Source organism: Dicentrarchus labrax, unplaced genomic scaffold (assembly GCF_905237075.1).
Source record: "Dicentrarchus labrax unplaced genomic scaffold, dlabrax2021, whole genome shotgun sequence".
Taxonomy (NCBI): Eukaryota; Metazoa; Chordata; class Actinopteri; family Moronidae; genus Dicentrarchus; species Dicentrarchus labrax.
Window position 1 is genome coordinate 25,521,250 of NW_026136711.1, and position 15,292 is coordinate 25,536,541.

General features: G+C 37.5%; 2 protein-coding genes across 4 annotated transcripts in view; one reads left to right on the plus strand and one right to left on the minus strand.

Annotated features, from left to right (window-relative positions):
* Positions 1–1,104: 1,104 nt before the first annotated feature.
* On the minus strand, positions 1,105–5,001 carry tubb1 (tubulin, beta 1 class VI). Its single transcript, XM_051414401.1, has 4 exons — positions 4,872–5,001; positions 3,822–3,930; positions 3,528–3,638; positions 1,105–2,705 (listed from the first exon to the last, which is right to left on the minus strand). The coding sequence occupies exons 1-4, from the start codon at positions 4,926–4,928 to the stop codon at positions 1,567–1,569; spliced, it is 1,416 nt and encodes a 471-aa protein (XP_051270361.1). The 5' UTR covers positions 4,929–5,001; the 3' UTR covers positions 1,105–1,566.
* Positions 5,002–12,108: 7,107 nt separating this feature from the next.
* LOC127371544 (guanine nucleotide-binding protein G(s) subunit alpha) overlaps positions 12,109–15,292 on the plus strand; it is a 33,956-nt gene continuing 30,772 nt past the window's right edge. The window contains exons 1-2 of one of the 3 annotated variants that reach the window (XM_051414406.1): positions 12,109–13,677; positions 13,885–14,073. In XM_051414406.1, coding sequence (XP_051270366.1) covers positions 13,935–14,073 — 139 coding nt within the window. In that variant the 5' untranslated portion in view covers positions 12,109–13,677; positions 13,885–13,934. Of the gene's footprint in view, positions 14,074–15,292 lie in introns of all 3 variants that reach the window. The other 2 variants (XM_051414405.1, XM_051414407.1) reach the window with 2 other exon arrangements.

Here is a 15,292-nt window from a genome sequence, read left to right on the forward strand (position 1 = left end):
CCTCTTAAATTTAACTTTATAGTTTGCAGTATGTTTCTCATTGAGCTATCTAACCCACAGTATGGGGATATATATATATTTATTTATATATTTATACGTGTGTGTGTGTGTCAGCCATTGAAGTTGCACAATTCAGCTCAGTGAAGGTTGAAAGTTCTCTGCAACCTTGGAAGAATGAGAGATGGCGTGCTGTACACACAAACTCAAAAGTCATAGCTAGTCCTCTAAAATATGTCTTATAGGGGCAATAATTTCCCCCTGGGATTAATATAGTATTTCTAATTCTGATTCTGATATTTGATGGACTTTTTATATACATATTTTATTTGCTGCAGCTGTTAACTGCCAGAGGAGAGTATAATCTTTAAGTTACAGAAACCAGCTTTGATTGTTTATTTATTTTAGAACATTATCAACTGCAGTGGAGGTCAGGACCACGAATCTGAAGATTATTCCCAGGGTAGGAAAAACAGAAAAAATAAACGTATTCCTGCTAAATAAAGTTATGTTTATTTTTCAGACCTTCTTAAAGCCAATTATTGCTTTTTTTCTACAAAAATATACTTACTCAAAACTCTAAAAATCTTCTTTTTTTGGAGTGATTAAACAGGTCACAATCAAAAAACATTATGCAACTTGTGACGGGGGCTGATAAGTAGACATTGCTTAATTAATTTAAGTTTTGGAACCACTGGTCTACTGAAAGCTGTCTGTTGAGTGAGTGCTGGCTTCTTGAACTCAACGCCACCTTGTACCTTTAAGCAGATTGACCTCTATGAGGCAATACTGTCACCATTACCTATATTCACATGTAGGTTACATGCAGTACGATCTCCTTCATCCCTGTAAATGAGTCTGGTTGACTGTGTTGCGGTAGTGCGGGGTCATCTCCACGTCACATGTGTGCTTATCTCAGAGTGCAGACACTGTGGCCAAGTTATGTGTAATCTCCGTGTCCCAGACTCATAACAGCAGGAAACTGTGTGGCAGCCTTGAACGGTATCACTATCACTGTGCTGTCAGGGAACTGTCCATCACTGCAGCTCAGTTTAATTAGTCCATTTTAAGTTTATAAGAATTAAAAAAATAAAAAAAAGGAGAAAATATTTTGGTATTTTTATTGTGTTGTTAGAAATAATCACTCTTTGGTTTTACTGTTTTTAATTACCGTCATAAATTAGATATAAAACACTCAATTCAACATTTACTTTAGGTCTGGAAAAAATAATAATTCATAAACGGTGTTAGCATCACAATGGCTGTGGATTATATAGCGCTAGCATAAAATACAATTTTGCATATATACATGCACAATTTCCATAATTTTAAAATATATACTATAAAAGAAAACTTGAAGAAGAAAAAAGTAAACAAGCCTACAAATCATTTGAAGAATACATAAAAGACAATAAGCACTATTGTTTAAACGCCGCAGCACCTTTTATCAAGTAAAGTCTAAACTCTAAATCAACCAGAGGGATAAATTAATTAGTTCCTTTTCAAACCAACAATCCAACATCTGTTTTCAGCATCCTCTCAACAAGAGAGCTATACGCCCTATGTCTTCTACTCATCTACAGTGTCTTGGCTTGTTTCCATCACTGTTTTCAGTTTAACTTCCACTTGAGACTGCACTTGTGTCGTGGCAGGCGAGGGTCCGGCCTCTTCTTCGTCCTCCTCCCAACCTAGATCAGCAGTGGCGTCTTGGTACTGCTGATACTCCGACACCAGGTCGTTGAGGTTGCTCTCCGCCTCAGTGAACTCCATTTCATCCATACCTTCCCCTGTATACCAATGGAGGAAAGCCTTGCGTCTGAACATCAGGGAGAACTGCTCGCCCACACGCCTGAATATCTCCTGAATGGCCGTGTTATTGCCGATGAAGGTGGCAGCCATTTTGAGGCCTCGGGGTGGGATGTCGCACACGGCAACCTTGACGTTATGGGGGATCCAGTCCACAAAGTAGTTGCTGTTTTTCTGCTGCATTGCCAGCATCTGTTCGTCTACCTCTTTAGTAGACATCTTGCCCCGGAACATGCCAGCAACTGTGAGGTAGCGCCCTCGCTTTGGGTCGCATGCCGTCATCATGTTGCGAGCATCAAACATCTGCTGGGTGAGCTCAGGCACTGTGAGGGCTCGGTACTGTTGGCTGCCACGGGCCGTCAGGGGGGCAAAGCCCGGCATGAAGAAGTGGAGGCGTGGGAAAGGCACCATGTTGACAGCCAGCTTCCTCAGGTCTGCGTTGAGCTGTCCGGGGAATCTCAATGAGGTCGTGACCCCGCTCATGGTCATGCAGACCAAGTGGTTGAGGTCCCCGTAAGTCGGCGTGGTCAGTTTAAGCGTGCGGAAACAGATGTCGTAGAGGGCCTCGTTGTCGATACAGAAGGTCTCGTCTGTGTTCTCCAGGAGCTGGTGGACTGACAGGGTGGCGTTGTAGGGCTCCACCACTGTGTCAGAGACTTTAGGGGAAGGCATGATGCTGAAGCTGTTCATGATGCGGTCGGGATACTCCTCTCGGATCTTGTTGATGATGAGGGTTCCCATGCCAGAGCCAGTGCCGCCCCCCAATGAGTGAATCAGCTGGAAACCCTGCAGGCAATCACAGCTTTCACACTCATTCCTTACTCTGTCAATCACCTGCTCCACCAGCTCTGCCCCCTCTGTGTAGTGGCCCTTCGCCCAGTTATTCCCAGCTCCAGAGTTGCCTGTAACACCGAAATAAAGGTGTAGGTTAATCTAATTCTATCACTTGTCAATAGATATTAGTGGAGGGAAACATGGAACATCTCTTGCAGTAATTACCTCCACCAAGGAGATTATGTATTCAGGGGTGTTTGCTTGTCTGTCAGCAGGATTACGGGAAAACCACTGGCCCGATTTTCATGAAACTTGGTGAAAGTGTGAAGCATGGGGCCTGGGAAGAACTCATTCAAATTTGGAGTGGATCCGAATCACTAATTAACTGAATTTGTCATGCATGCACAAACTTCTCATAATTAAAGCCACTGCAAACCTCACAGAACAAACAAAACACTTTGGCGAAGGTCTGCACACTCTAGTTAAAATGTAAAACATGTTGTGCCACTTCTTTATAAATGGAACTGACAATAAACATGTTTCCACTTTTCTTTGGTTAAATACTTGCAACTCCAATTCAAGTGATGTTTTTGTTTTCAGTGTGATGTATTACATCTTATTCTCAGGTTATGAAAAAATTTTTGATGCCATTGAAAAATGCAAGGTGTTTTTTCTTACTAGAAGGTTGAAATGTTATATATATATATATATATATATATATATATACAAAAATTTTACCCAACATTAACACGATACAACTCCAGATGTTGGATTTATTATGTTGGATTTATTCATACACCAGTTGGGAGGCATTTGTATCCAAAGCACCAGATACTGAAGTACTATGAGCGTCTTCCCTTTTCCACATAATAATAAAAAATTGCCTTATATAACCACATAACAGCAGGACAGTCTTGGCAGGTATTCCCCAGTATCACTGTTTGTCTCACCATGGATGAAGTTGTCTGGCCTAAAAAGAGCCCCGATGCGGCTTCCTCTTACACTGTCCATTGTACCAGGCTCCAGGTCAACAAGCAGGGCCCTGGGGACATATTTACCACCTGCAAACAGGATGGAAACGTATTACTAATATAACCAGAAATGGGCAACTTAAATATGCCCTCACTTTGAGAACAATAATATATATATATTTAAAAATAATTAGTAATTATGCTCATGAAATTAACTGAATAAGAAAGTAAAATGTAGTTCTTAAGGTCTATACGCAGTAGCTGCTTTATTACCATGTGCCTCATTGAAGTAGACGTTGACCCTCTCCAGTTGGAGGTCGCTATCTCCCTCGTAGAGGCCTGTTGCATTGAGCCCATGTTCTTCACTGATCACTTCCCAAAACTAGAGAGACAGAGCCAAAGAAGGAAATCATCATTGTAATGTCAACAGAACTCAACGTGTTTACTGTAAGACACACATTATATTAGTTATTAATAAGATTCCTCAGATCTTTTAATACACAGACAATATTTTCATCCAATATCTTTCACCTCCAGGTCTTTATATGGTTGCTTTCTCATGAGACATCTGTGGAGATTTTAATGCATTTGGGCACAAGTATTATTATTATTTTTTGCCAAATCTATGCATACTCTGACATGTTAAAATGCATTATTAATCTCTGAGTTGAAACACAAAAGTAGCCATGTAGCAATTTATGATCTTGTGTGGACCAGATAAATATAAATTAATAAATCTAAAGATAGTAAAGATAATATTAACTGAAGTAACTGCTTTATTCTTAGACAGCCAGGTTCTCCAATTTTAAAAAGCATTATGTGTGCCTTTAGCTGTACTATCTTGTAGTTCTTCTCTCTTGTTTCATGTTGGCCATGATAAAAAATGTCCCACCCATGCCAGTCTCGCTTTGGCTCTTATCTTTTCCCTGAATGCTTGACAGGGAACACCCTGTGTCACTCACAACTGTGGGTGGCACCATGCAGAGGAACAGTACATGTCAAAATATGTATCATAATTTAAAAAAAGTTAAATAATATATGTGATTTTTTTTTAAATTCACACATTCAATGTCACTTAAATATTTGAGTTTAAACATTTTCTCATTTTATCTCAATAGTTAATAAATTTTCTTTTAAACTGTTGATTTCAGCTTATTATTCAACAGATGCGTTATTAAGATTCTTCTTAAAATGACATAAGTAGTTTTAATGTGTGCCATGGAGATAGAGGGCATATTATATCATAGTCTCAACATTTTCAACAAAGTCAGACTTAATAAACATTATATCTCTAACAGTGGAATTAAGATTTTATTTTATTACCTTTGAGCCGATCTGGTTGCCACATTGTCCAATTTGCAGGTGTACAATTTCACGCATGATGATCGGGGTACAGTACACAGAGCAGCTGGGGGTCTCTGATAGGTTTCAGTCATCTAACCGGTCTTTTATACCGTACCAGAAATGATGTCATCTGTGATGTCAGGAGGTCATCCCAGTTAATGACACATATATGAGGGGCCTCTAATACTCAGAAAACTCGTAGAAGAAGAGGAAATAAAGAATGTATTTATGATTTTTTTTTTATATATGAGGGAGTTTTCCATATTTATATAGTTATACTGTGTAAAACATTTATTTTGCTAATATATCATGAATAAAATAATTATCGACTGATGCAAAATAAAACAGTTGATGCAACGATGCACAAAAAAACAACACTACCGACCAAAAAACAGGAAGGAAGGTTGAATGAAAGTAGTGTGTTTCTCTGGTCCATGCTAGATAACACCAATTTGATTAACTTGGGTATATTAATATGATTATACTGCACACACACACACTGTGTCTGATAGGAAGGACTAGTTTTAAGTGACAAAATTGCAGAAATATTTGTTTAAAAGATAGTAATATGACAACTTGTTGCCTTTTCACCACATAATTTTGATATCACATCCCCATTTTCCTTCCTTAAATGATCCAAATGTTACAAAATAAACAGTTTTCCACTTTGAGCTATTGAGTCAATTCACTGATAAAAAAAATGGAGTAAAATGTGCAGCAGTTGTTATGGATAAGAAATGCTACCATCTAGAGGGCAATCACAGCATAACATGACATCGATTATTGTTTCATGGAGAGGCAAGTTGATTTAAATTGTAAATTTTAGCATCTTCTGTCTGGATCTTCAGTGATTCATCAGGAATTCAGACTCCAGCCCTCTTTTTCTCTTTTAGATCCAACACGTGAATAAATAGCTGGATATTTACTGCCTGATAATCACATTAATGCTTCTGCATGTAGTTAAAATTGTTATATTTTAGATCAAGTATTACGAATATAAATGAACTTTAATGGGATGAATATAACTCAGTTCAAAGCAGCATTGTTGTTCTTACATCTTACACATGTATAAATAATAAAACGAGTGATCTTTGAATTCCATTTAGCTGCTTTATTCTCTATTTTATGGGTCTTAGTATTGTTGAATACAACTGAGCCATTATTTATGTTATTAGCAACATAGAGTAACACTTAGTAACCATTTCTGTGCTGGGTTCAGGGGATGTTCATGTTCTCCAAATGTTTGCACAGGTTTCCTCCATCAGCTCCAGGTTCCTCCCACACGCTACATTGTTCAGGTTGACCTCACAGAAAATCCCTTTATGTGTGAATGTGTTTCTCTCTTTGTGTTTTCCGTGTAATAGACTGGCAGGTCTGTTACCATGACAAAGTTGTAAGTTTATCTATTGACATCAGAGAAAACCCAAATGCATAAAAGGCTGTTTTGTATTATGGGTAGATTATTTTTAAGAAAAATTTGGACGGGGATCCACAAACTGTATATAGATGTTTGTTTTTGCTTTACATGTTCGTCATCTATGTTTATGTGTGATGAACTATTTATTATTATAAGAGGTTCAAAAGGTCACCAGTTTTAAACCTGTTTAAGTATTACAATACTTAACACAGGAATATGATAACAGACCTGGAAAACTCCTTTACTCACACATACAGAAATGCCAGGTAAATACTTGTCATTTGCTGCTATGGTTAGTATTTTCCACCGTAAACCTCTTTGAGTAGGAAGGAACAAATGCACAAAGGTTCAGTGTTCAGCAGTGGTGGGAGAAGTACTCAGGTATTTTACTTAAGTAAAAGTACCAATACTACAATGTAAAAAGACTGCATTTAAAATCCTACTGAAAGTACAGAAACACCAAAATGTACTTTTTGAACTTGTTTTAAGTACTTTATACAGTTAGCGAGTTTAGTCCAGTGGTTCCTAAGATAAATATGAAGATAAATATGATTAATATGGTGGGGAAGAATAAAACAAAGGTCCGATACACAAATTCGTTTTCAGCTTTGGACTTTTCTCTTTGCTTTTTTTTGTGAAATATTAGTGAGTTTCACCACTTTGGGCCTCTAACAATAATTAAAAATAAATATAAAGTTTAGAGGGTAAATGTCTCTTTTGTGGAACTGACAAAGGGCCCCAGCTAGACAATGTTGTTTTGTACTAGGTCATAAGCCTTAAACATTGGGAACCACTAATCTTACACAGTACATTGTGTTTCATAAACTTATACATTTGTTAAATATGAATCTGAAAAGTAATTGCAAATTTCAGGTACATGCAGAAGAATAAAATGACGTAAACTGTAGTGGAGTAGAAGTATAAAGTAGCATTAAATGGAAAGTACAACATCTACAACATTACAGTTAAGTACAGTACTTGAGTAAATGTACTTCATTACTTTCCACCACTGTATAAAACTGTTTGAGTATTTTACCAGATACTGTAGGCCTTTAGAAAAGAAGACTGACTTCCTGGAATATATAAAGTTTGTTAACAGACACAGAGGTACAGGATGAGGTCACAGAGGTGTGAGCGTTTGTTGTTCTGAGAGATTTTGGACTTTGCCTTTAACTTGCTTATAAGTTGTAAATCCTTCTTCTGTTGTCTGTTGGGGGTTCATTAGAGCGCCACAGTAGCATTTAGTTGTCATTGATGACCTTTATGTGTTTTGCCCTGAGCTTCTTTTCCCTTGCCTTTTGAAGTATTTGGTGAGGGAGGTGTTTGTGTGTGAGTGTGTGAATGTCAGCCTATTTGTCTGCTCCATGCAGTAGTGGGTGTATAGATCTGTACATACCCGTATATATACATACAAACACAACACAAACACAAGATAGATGTCCAAAACAGCACATTTATACACAACGGCCACCAAGGTGTTTGTTCAGTAATATTATGGCTAAAGGGGCAAAACTTCTGCCATTTAGCGAACCCTTTTCCAGGCCAGTGATCTGTTTCTGTATCTGATTTGTGATGCATACTGTTTCCACACATAGAGATAAAATGGGAAAAAGGCAGGGAGTTGTTTACACATTCAGATCACTATTATAGGTGAGTTAAGCTGACAGAACATCCGGATTGCATACTAAATGTTTTTCAAACTGTATCGATCAATAAAGGTAACAGTCTTGCTGTGGGGGTTGAAAGAAGTTTATGGAAACTCTCCAGTCTTTTAAACCCAAATAAGAATAAGTATACTCTACTATAATGCCAAAGATTAGCAGGACTAAACTTGATCACTATCCAAAGATATTTTTGGACACAATGGAGGTGGTTTAGTTTGTTAACACATGTCCTATATGGAGTTTCTGTCATGCAAGTGATAACAGTATATTTGGTGTTATATAATGTACATTAAATAGTAAATAGTATTGCAGTTTGTCCTTACATATAGCATAAAACAAGCTTTTGAGACATAAGAAGAACCTAATTACTTAATGGCTGTTGTAATGTGGGTATGTCCCAATATTTCTAAAATCCTTCCTTTTATTGGACGGTTAAGGTTCTTGTTGGCCAGTCAGATATGTTAACAGGTCACAAACGAAACATTTGTGATTCCTGACCCACTTTGGGTTTGTAGATTAAAGGAAAAACCAACATAATGTGACTTGGTGTAGTGTTGTGCCACTGTGAACCTCCAGAACAGCTTAAATGCTCCTTTGCATAGATTCTCCAAGTCTCTGAACTCTACTAGTCCAAATCTCCTTTAAGGGTTGAGATCTGTGAGGGCAACTGATGTGGATCATCAGTTTCATCAAACCATTAAGCCTCTCTTTGTGTCCTGTATTTTGTTTTATTTAGGGTTTTCTTTTAATGAGTTACCTGTTTACCCTGATTATCCCACTTTTTAACTTCACTTCTCTCACTGTGGCTTTTCCATTTACAGTTTATAAAATCAGATTCAAACAAGATAGCACAACTCACCTATTTTTATTATTCTTTTTATTCATTTCGGCCTTATTCTCACATAACTAAAGCTAGAGGGGTGATCAAGTGTTGACCTATCCAGGCCCCAGAGGTGTGGACTCACATGACTTGGACCTGAATTGGACTCAAGTCAGCTTAGACTTTTATTGACACAATCAAAAAAGACTCACAACCGAACCAACATCAGTAATTTTTGACGTTATATCCTCCCCAAGACTAAATATTAAAATGTATGTTATAAAACAGCAAGTCCATATCACATAAAACATGGGTTTTAGCTTTTTTTTTAAACAAACTGATTCAAAACCAGATTTAGATTTGATAAAATGCTACTGAAACTCACAGAAATAATATACCAAAGTACACCTGATTATTTTGCTTCACTATAAAACTTATTTAAAAGTAATAAATGAGAACAGTTAAAAAGCCTCCATTATTTCTGTAAATTGACTTTACCACTTGTTATTCAGTTTTTAAAAAATTGGGGCAAAGAGTGCGTTTAGGACTTGTGGTCCTGACTTGGGACTTGACACAGGTTGTAACAGCCATAGACTTGAGACTTAAACAAACCCTTTGTCCCACCTCTGCAACAACTTCACTGACAAGGTTTGGTAAATAAAAAAAAACATTTATGTGATGGAATTTACTGTTTTTGTTTTTACTTTATTTTACCGACTATGGATCATTTTTATAACTTAACTTACAGGTTTTCAGTGTAATTGGTTAATGCCCTTTGGGTGGGTATGGTGATAATCATTTTGCTTCAAAGAGGGCGCCTCTCCCCTTCTGTACCTCTGCTTCATGAGGCTCCGGGCAATCATGTGATCTAACCCTGCTTCATTCCAGATGCGTCAAGCGGCAGCGAGGAGGAAACCAGAAAGACTTTAATCTGAACTTCAAACTAAAAGCACGACGTTTCTGAGGTAAAATCCTTTTGATTGTGGATTTGTTTTTATTTTTGCCTTGATATATAAATATGCACTGCATTTTACATTATAAGTGTCTGTTGTGACAGGAACAAAAATAAGTTTGCAAAGAAAATGCCATAATAAAGTGTTTTTATGTTTTAAACTATGGCTCCAGGTCAAAGTGTAGTCCTGATTTACAGTGTCCTGGATTAGCATTTTAATGATATCAGTTATATTTTATTTGTTTTTTTGGAGGGGACCTGACCCCAAGATTAGGAACCATTAGACTATACTACAGGTAGTCACAGTATAGTACAGTAGTACAGTAACCAGAGCCATTTTTCTGTATAACAATTACTTTTAATACTCAGGGACATTTTGCTGATATTATTATTACATAAGTAGGATTTTATACATCTAGCCTACTAATGTGTGTAGTACAACAAGAAAATCCAAATGTATCTATTTAAATTTACTCAGGTACCTTAACTTTAACTTTAACTTTTAAGGGAATTTTACATTGTTTTGTAAGTTTTACTCTTCCTAAATAAAGGATCAGGGAGCTATTTTTGGGATAATTATCTCTGCAAATTACACATATTCTTTATACTTACTGTGAACATTTTACAGTCCTATGACAATATATGCACATCTTATTTATTATTATATAAAATATTGATTTCAAATAGGCCTACTGTAGCTCTTTCTTTTTAAAATATATATTTTTCATATTTTGTATTACATTTTTTAATTGTATATTTATAATATAACACCAAGATATAGAATGTGCACCAACATACTAAAGCAAACTCCTATTTGAAAACTTACTTAGCAATAAACCTGATTCAGATTTTTCCACTACAGTCAGAAAGTCCACAAATAAATCCCACAACTTTTCCAAAATATAACTTGACCTTTTTCTGTATTACAAACATATTTTTTCTCATAGAGCTAAAGCTATCCAGCACATAGTAGTTCTGCTCAAATTATTAAGACTAACCTAACCTGGTTCAATCTGTTTCAATCAGTGCTGCCCAATTTCTTCCCTAAACATTTCTTATTTCATTAGTTTATTTACCAACAATTTTGTGCAACCTGATTGTATTTACCTGCTTGTTTTAATCAATGCAGCTCAGTGTTCACTAATCTTCAAAAGAGCATCAGACCACCGTAAATCTTTAACATCCTTCTTAAATACTGCAATAAACTATCCTAATTTCAGCCATTTTAGTCTTTCTTGTATTTGACTGAGCTACAGCCAAACCCTTCCTTGGCAAACTTGATAGCAAAGATGTAGTTTTGTTACTCAGACGAAGAAAACAAACACTAAATAAAAAGTAAAAAAGAAAAACTACTATAAGAAAAGAAACATTGAACCATGAGGTGCTTTAAGCTGATGATTACGTTTGATGAGCAGCTTGTTGAATTTTATCTTTGCACATTCCACATTACAAATATCCTTATATACGTCACACTGCTAACATGCAGATTCTCAGGTCAATTTATTTATTTATTTTTTCACATTTCTGTAAAGCTCTTCACTTGTTTATATTCAGTTTTTATATTTCTACATATTGGCTCTTTTTGTTGTGTCTATATCTTTATTTATATTTTTCTATGTTTATTTATTGTGCACCAACTTACCAAGGCAAATCCCTTGTATGTGAAAACTTACTTGGCAAGCTTTCTTGCCATAAATAAAAACAAAAAATGGCCCAACACATGATACATTTCTGTAAATGCTGAAGATTTTAACTACCCATTTGAAGTGTGGCATAGGCTTTTTGTGCAAACTGACCCTACTGGGTTGGAAATCATTCATCTAGAGTACAAGGGCCATAAAAGGCTGATCATTTTCAACATTAGCAAAGCCTTTTAGCAGAGTCAGATCTCCCCAGAATCATGTGGCCCCATCCAACTAAACTGTGGGACAAAATAAAACAACCCAATTCCCAAACATAGAAATATGACATAAACACAGAATCAGAATCAGAAATACTTTATTACATATACATATATACACACACACACACAATATATAGAATAGAAATGAATGTATAGGTGTATACATTTGGTAAAAAGTAAACATAAAAATGGAAAATAGAAATATAATAAGAGCCTAAGAGATATAATAAAATAATAAGAGCCTATATACCAAGTAATTGTAAATCTAAACACAAGACCACGATGAAGTTTGTCTTTTTCTAGTAGCGAAAATTCAACCCTATATAGTCACTATACCGTCCCATACAGCCTCATGCCTCAAACCACCCTCACTGAATTACACGAAGCTCGAACACGGGCGGGGGTTTTATTGTGAAGGTTTCAACCGGAAGTCGAAATCCTCGTCACGAGACGCTTGACCACCGTTTTCGTTCCCAGGGTTCCGTGAGAGCCGTTTGCCCCACCCCACCTCTTCAACGCTATCTATCTCAATGTACAATTCTCAGAGCAAAAAGGGGGCAAAAATAATTCAGAGTAACACCGCAAAAAGAAACGACTCTCATCTCCCCGACCGGTTCACCGGAGCAGACCGCGGGCCTCTCTCTCTCTCTCTTTTTTTTGGGCGGCGAACGAAATGCACGTCTCGCCGTTGGACCAGTGATTGAAGACACCGCGGTATGTTCATGTATCATGCACATGTAACCATAATCTACCATACGGATTCAAAGGGAGTACAAAAAGCCGAGGAGAGACCTGACAGCGGGCTGTACCTGCGCCAAACGGGAAAATAACGGGAGGATTTTTTCACGTTATATATATATATATATATTTATTTATATATATATATATAAATATATATATCACCTGGATATTGCGTTATATTCAAGGACATCCAACTGCCAACGACCAAAAGCCAACGGTTGGTCTCACGGAGAAGCTTCCCGATGTGAGGAGAAATATAAATTAACGTTACACACAGAAAAAGGACGGAGAAAGGGCCTTTCTTAGGGGGAGAGTCTGGTCCAAACCCTCCGACAGAAAAAAGAAAAAAGAAAGAAAGCAAGCACCAGCATCTGTTGACGAGGAGAGGAAATAATTTTGACATCGGCTAAAAAAAAAAAAAAAAAAAAAAAAGCAGGATATTATTGATAAGGTTGCGATCATCAACGACCACCTCCAGAAAACGGTGTATATAATGTGACGGATTTTTTTTAAATTTTATTTTTTATTTTTATTTTTTAAAAGACGGTTGTGATAGAAAAAAGAAGCCCCGGTGTTAAAAAAAAAAAAAAAAAAAGAAAAAGCCTGATGATTCACATGCCGTCATTTTAAGAGGAAATATTTATTTTTTAATTTATTTTTTAATTTTTTTCACCCGCCCTCTGATGTGCTTTGGTTAGGTGGAGAACGGATTGCAAACAACCTCCCCCCCTCCCCAAACCCCCTTAAAATAATAACCTTAAAAATATCTATTTTTAAAGAAAGGGAGGAAAGAAAAGGAAGAAAAAATAGGTGTTTTTTTTTTTTTTTTTGGGGGGGGCGGGGGTTGTGAGTGGAAATGAATTGAATGGCAGTGTGAGATATCTGCCGAAGATGGGCTCCGGAGGAGACATTTGCTAAGAAAATTAAAACATAATAGCAGTGCAAATATACATATATTTTTTAAAGAAAAAGATAAAAGGAAAAACCCACCTATTAAGGAAACAGGACCACCGACGTTCATTCATGTACATTGCCAAAAGGCTGGAAATTTCACATCCACTCTCCTATCAATGTTGATGACTTCATTGCGGATTTACAGTGAAAAACACAAGAATCAAGCGTCTGAGAGGGAGGCATCGTTGCTCTGCTGCTGCTATTTGTTTTGTTTTTTTGTTTTTTTTTTTGAGTGATCTCTTGTTGATACATTGCCAGTAAATAGCCACATCCAGCCATACATACTGTGCCCAAAGCCTGGTTGAGGAGAGCCCACCGTCTACTACCTGACAAGGTTTTTAAAACATCTGTTTCATCTGCATCTGGCATCATAAATGTCACCCATTTTGAGCCAGGTGTTCCTCTGCTGGGCCAGTCTAGGAATTTAGGATTGATTGATTTTCTTCTGATCAACACCCTCCCTCCTTCCTTCCTTCCTTCCTCCCTGCCCTCCTTAACAAACCACCCACCCACCTACCTACCTACCTACCCACCCAACCAGCCACCCACCCTGCCTCCCCTCCTGAACCTATCACTGGGTTTTTTGGGAAGATGGGCTGTCTTGGCAATAGTAAGACCGAAGACCAACGAAATGAGGAGAAGGCACAGAGGGAAGCCAACAAAAAGATAGAGAAGCAGCTCCAAAAAGACAAACAGATATACAGGGCGACTCACCGGCTACTACTATTAGGTAGGTTTTTGTGAAATGTATCATCAATATGTGTGTGCGTGTGTTCAGTTTAGGCCTGAAGGTCCATTTTTTGTGTGGAATTGTTGCACCCACATAAACAATATAAGTGTATTTTCACCTGTTTTTTTTTTAAACGTACCAGCTGTTGTTTCAGATTGTACATGTTAAAAAATATACGTTTTACAGGCTTTAAACAGTGACAAGCACGTGATGCAATGACATGATGTCACTACACCGCCGGTTTTACGGCGTCTTCACACGAGACAGTTGAAAAGCAGGCCCTGTCTCCTGCATTCATGGGTTTTATTATGGAGCATGATTACAGAACATGTGAGAGACAGTGGACAGACAGACAGACAGACAGACAGACAGACAGACACTGTTTGTGTGAAGGCAGCGTGCAGAGGCTGGGAAGGCCACCAATAGGCGTTTTGCACGGTTGTGTCTTTTTCTCCTCACGGGACGGCACACGGCAAACATTTGTGATGTGGTGTGATCCAGGATGCCTTCACCTTGAGTTATTTAGGCCCACGGACTCCATGTTTGATGCTGTTTTTCAGACTCAATGCTCACCTGTGCACAATCCTCTCCACACCAGCTACACTGGAGATGGATATTCCCTCTAATCAGTAGTTAAAAAAATAACTAAAAAAAGGCTACTATTTTTAATTTGATAAAGCTATTTCTGGCTTTATCATCCAGGCCTCCATGTCATGATACAGTCTGAACCTCAAGGCCAGGGCTAGTATCCTGCTAAGCCTCTTGGAGTACAGAGAGCAAATTAGGATTACTATTAGGATTACTGGCTTCCATTGAACAACTGTCCCGTTCATTCTAATCTGAAATTGATCCTATTTTGTACATTTACACGTAGGCTCTCAATAGCAGGCCTGTAGACGAGCCCCTTATGTCCAGGTTAGGAGCTGTTATGACCGGGCTTCTTTCATATTCAGTTTGCTAGGCCACAAATGGGACGCTTTCTCTTTTCCCGTGTGAAATGTATTTTATAATGCCAGAATTATGGAGAATGACATTTTCTTGATTCTTAAAAGTATTTATCAGGGGCCTAACCGTTCTCCCTGTCCTCGTCCCTGATTCTGAGAGTCCTCCTCACATCTGGAAGCAGTGGTGGAGGAAGTACTCAGATAATTTACTTCAGGAAAAGTGTTAATACAACAGTGTAAAAATACTCAAGTAGAAGTCTGCTTTCAACCTCCTA

What these genes read in the sequence shown, in the direction of transcription:
- tubb1 (XM_051414401.1), bottom strand. Translation starts at nt 4,928, where the DNA reads ATGCGTGAAATTGTACACCTGCAAATTGGACAATGTGGCAACCAGATC. An exon ending in CTACTTCAATGAGGCACATG is followed by an intron (nt 3,639 to 3,821) that starts GTAATAAAGCAG and finishes TCCTGTTTGCAG; the next exon opens with GTGGTAAATATGTCCCCAGG. An exon ending in GCCAGACAACTTCATCCATG is followed by an intron (nt 2,706 to 3,527) that starts GTGAGACAAACA and finishes TCGGTGTTACAG; the next exon opens with GCAACTCTGGAGCTGGGAAT.